The sequence below is a fragment of the Alligator mississippiensis genome, chromosome 2 (genome assembly GCF_030867095.1).
Source record: "Alligator mississippiensis isolate rAllMis1 chromosome 2, rAllMis1, whole genome shotgun sequence".
Lineage (NCBI taxonomy): Eukaryota > Metazoa > Chordata > Crocodylia > Alligatoridae > Alligator > Alligator mississippiensis.
In genome coordinates this window covers 173,723,003-173,724,998 of record NC_081825.1, presented here as the reverse complement: position 1 = coordinate 173,724,998, position 1,996 = coordinate 173,723,003, and the positions used below count along the sequence as shown (strand labels likewise).

The 1,996-nt window shown below is 38.9% G+C and overlaps 1 protein-coding gene across 1 annotated transcript; it reads right to left on the bottom strand.

Annotated features, from left to right (window-relative positions):
- Nucleotides 1-756: 756 nt before the first annotated feature.
- Nucleotides 757-1,709, bottom strand: LOC132248276 (olfactory receptor 5AR1-like). Its single transcript, XM_059721318.1, is given in 2 exon segments — nucleotides 757-989; nucleotides 992-1,709. Coding segments are annotated over 2 exon segments (951 nt in total).
- Nucleotides 1,710-1,996: the final 287 nt, after the last annotated feature.

The window sequence follows — 1,996 nt, the reverse complement described above, 5'->3', positions numbered from 1 at the left end:
GAAATTTCTGAATACACTTATTCATAATACAACTGTTTTGATAGTGTAAAGCAATATATTCAAACTAATATAAGAAAAAATATTTTTCACACAATTAGCCTGTGCACTCTATTGCCAATAGATAGACTCAAGGGCAATAGTTTATAGGATTAATTGACAGAGTGGACATTTAAATAGAAAATAGAAATACCCATTTCTATAAATACACCTTACCACTGAAAGCCAGCCTTACAGCAGCAATGATTTACAAATGCAACACTACAAGAGATTTAAGGGAGAGATATTATTTTATGTGCTGAAACATAAGACAAATCATCCCCACCCAAGAAGAGGTTGGGAGGAAAATTTTTCTAAGGCTAAATCATTCTATAACTTCTGAATGCAGCGTGTCACCTTGCTCTGAAATATCCAAAAGTGGTTACTGTCGGAAGGAGGGCTGCAGTCTGTATAGTCCAGGCATCTGCTTTGGTAAAATTGTACCAATGTCTGTAAGCAGCCACCTCTTTGCTGCTTCCCAGGCAAAATAGATAAGTGCTGTGTTTTAGTATTTAGATAAATTAGATGTTTGTAAACAGCAGTATGTGTTGTGAACTTAATTTAAGAAGAAAGAATTAAGCTCTAAGGGGCTTGTCAAAAGTAGACTGGACCTTTCCCACTAGCCACATAAATCAATACTTAAGAGAGACCAATTATATATTGCCTTTAGAATATTAAATCACTACTGCTGTATTTTAAAAAGGTGGAAAAAAGAAAAGGCTAAGAATTAAATATATTGATAAACCATTTTCTCTTCATGATGTCTTTGAAGGCATCCTTCACATCCTGGTTCCTCAGACTGTAGATGAGGGGGTTCAGCATGGGAATGACCACTGAGTAAAACACTGCCAGAACTTTGCTTGTGTCCAGGGAATAGCTGGACCTGGGTCGTACATTCAAGAAGAGAATGTCTCCATGAAATATAGAGACCACAGTCAGATGGGAGGCACAGTGGAAAAGGCTTTGTTCCTGCCCTCAGCAGAGCGGATTCTCAATATGGTACTGAGGATGTAAGTGTAGGAGACCAGGACCGTCAGAATGGTGGTTAATTCAATAAGTCCCCCAAGGTTAAATATCAGGATTTCATTGATGTGAGTATCAGAGCAGGAGAGTGATAAGACAGGAGTGAGATCACAATAGAAATGATTGATTTTATTAGACCCACAGAAGGACAAATGAAACGTAAAATGTGTGTGCACCATAGAATGTAACAGTCCAAGTGTATACGATCCAACCACCATTGTGACACAGACTCTTGGGGACATAACAACTGGGTAGAGCAGTGGGTTACAGATGGCCACATACCGGTCATAGGCCATTGCAGACAACAGGAAACACTCTGTGGTCCCCAGAGCTATAAAAAAGTACATTTGTGCTGCACACCCAAACACAGAGATGGCTTTTGTCTCTTCCAAGAAGCTTGCTATTGTCTTGGGTGCCACCACAGAGGAATAACAAATGTCCAGGAAAGACAAGTTACTGAGGAAGAAGTACATGGAAGTGTGAAGTTTAGGGCTGATCTTGATTAGCAGAATCATCCCAAGATTTCCCACCAGTGTGATGATGTAAATGGATAGGAACAGCACAAAGAGAATGACCTGCACTGTTGGGTTGTCTGTCAACCCCATGAAAATGAATTTGGTGACCAACACAGTATGGTTTCTCTCAGCCATCTCTCCAAAATATTTTACCTGCATGGAGTAAGTAACAACCAGTTATACCAAATCAGATTCCATGGTTCATGCACTGTGATATTTCATCTCTGTAAGTGATGAGAACTAAATGGTGAAGAAATGTTATATTAATGAATTCCAGGCTCGCTTTCCTAATAAAGGAGGTATACTTATAATCCATGAATTGGATCTTTTTTTTATTTTTGGAGTTTTTTGTTTGGCTCTTTCAGGGAGTGTGTGGCTGGAAGGTTTCATGCATATTTTTAAGATGTTGTCTTTTCACTCTC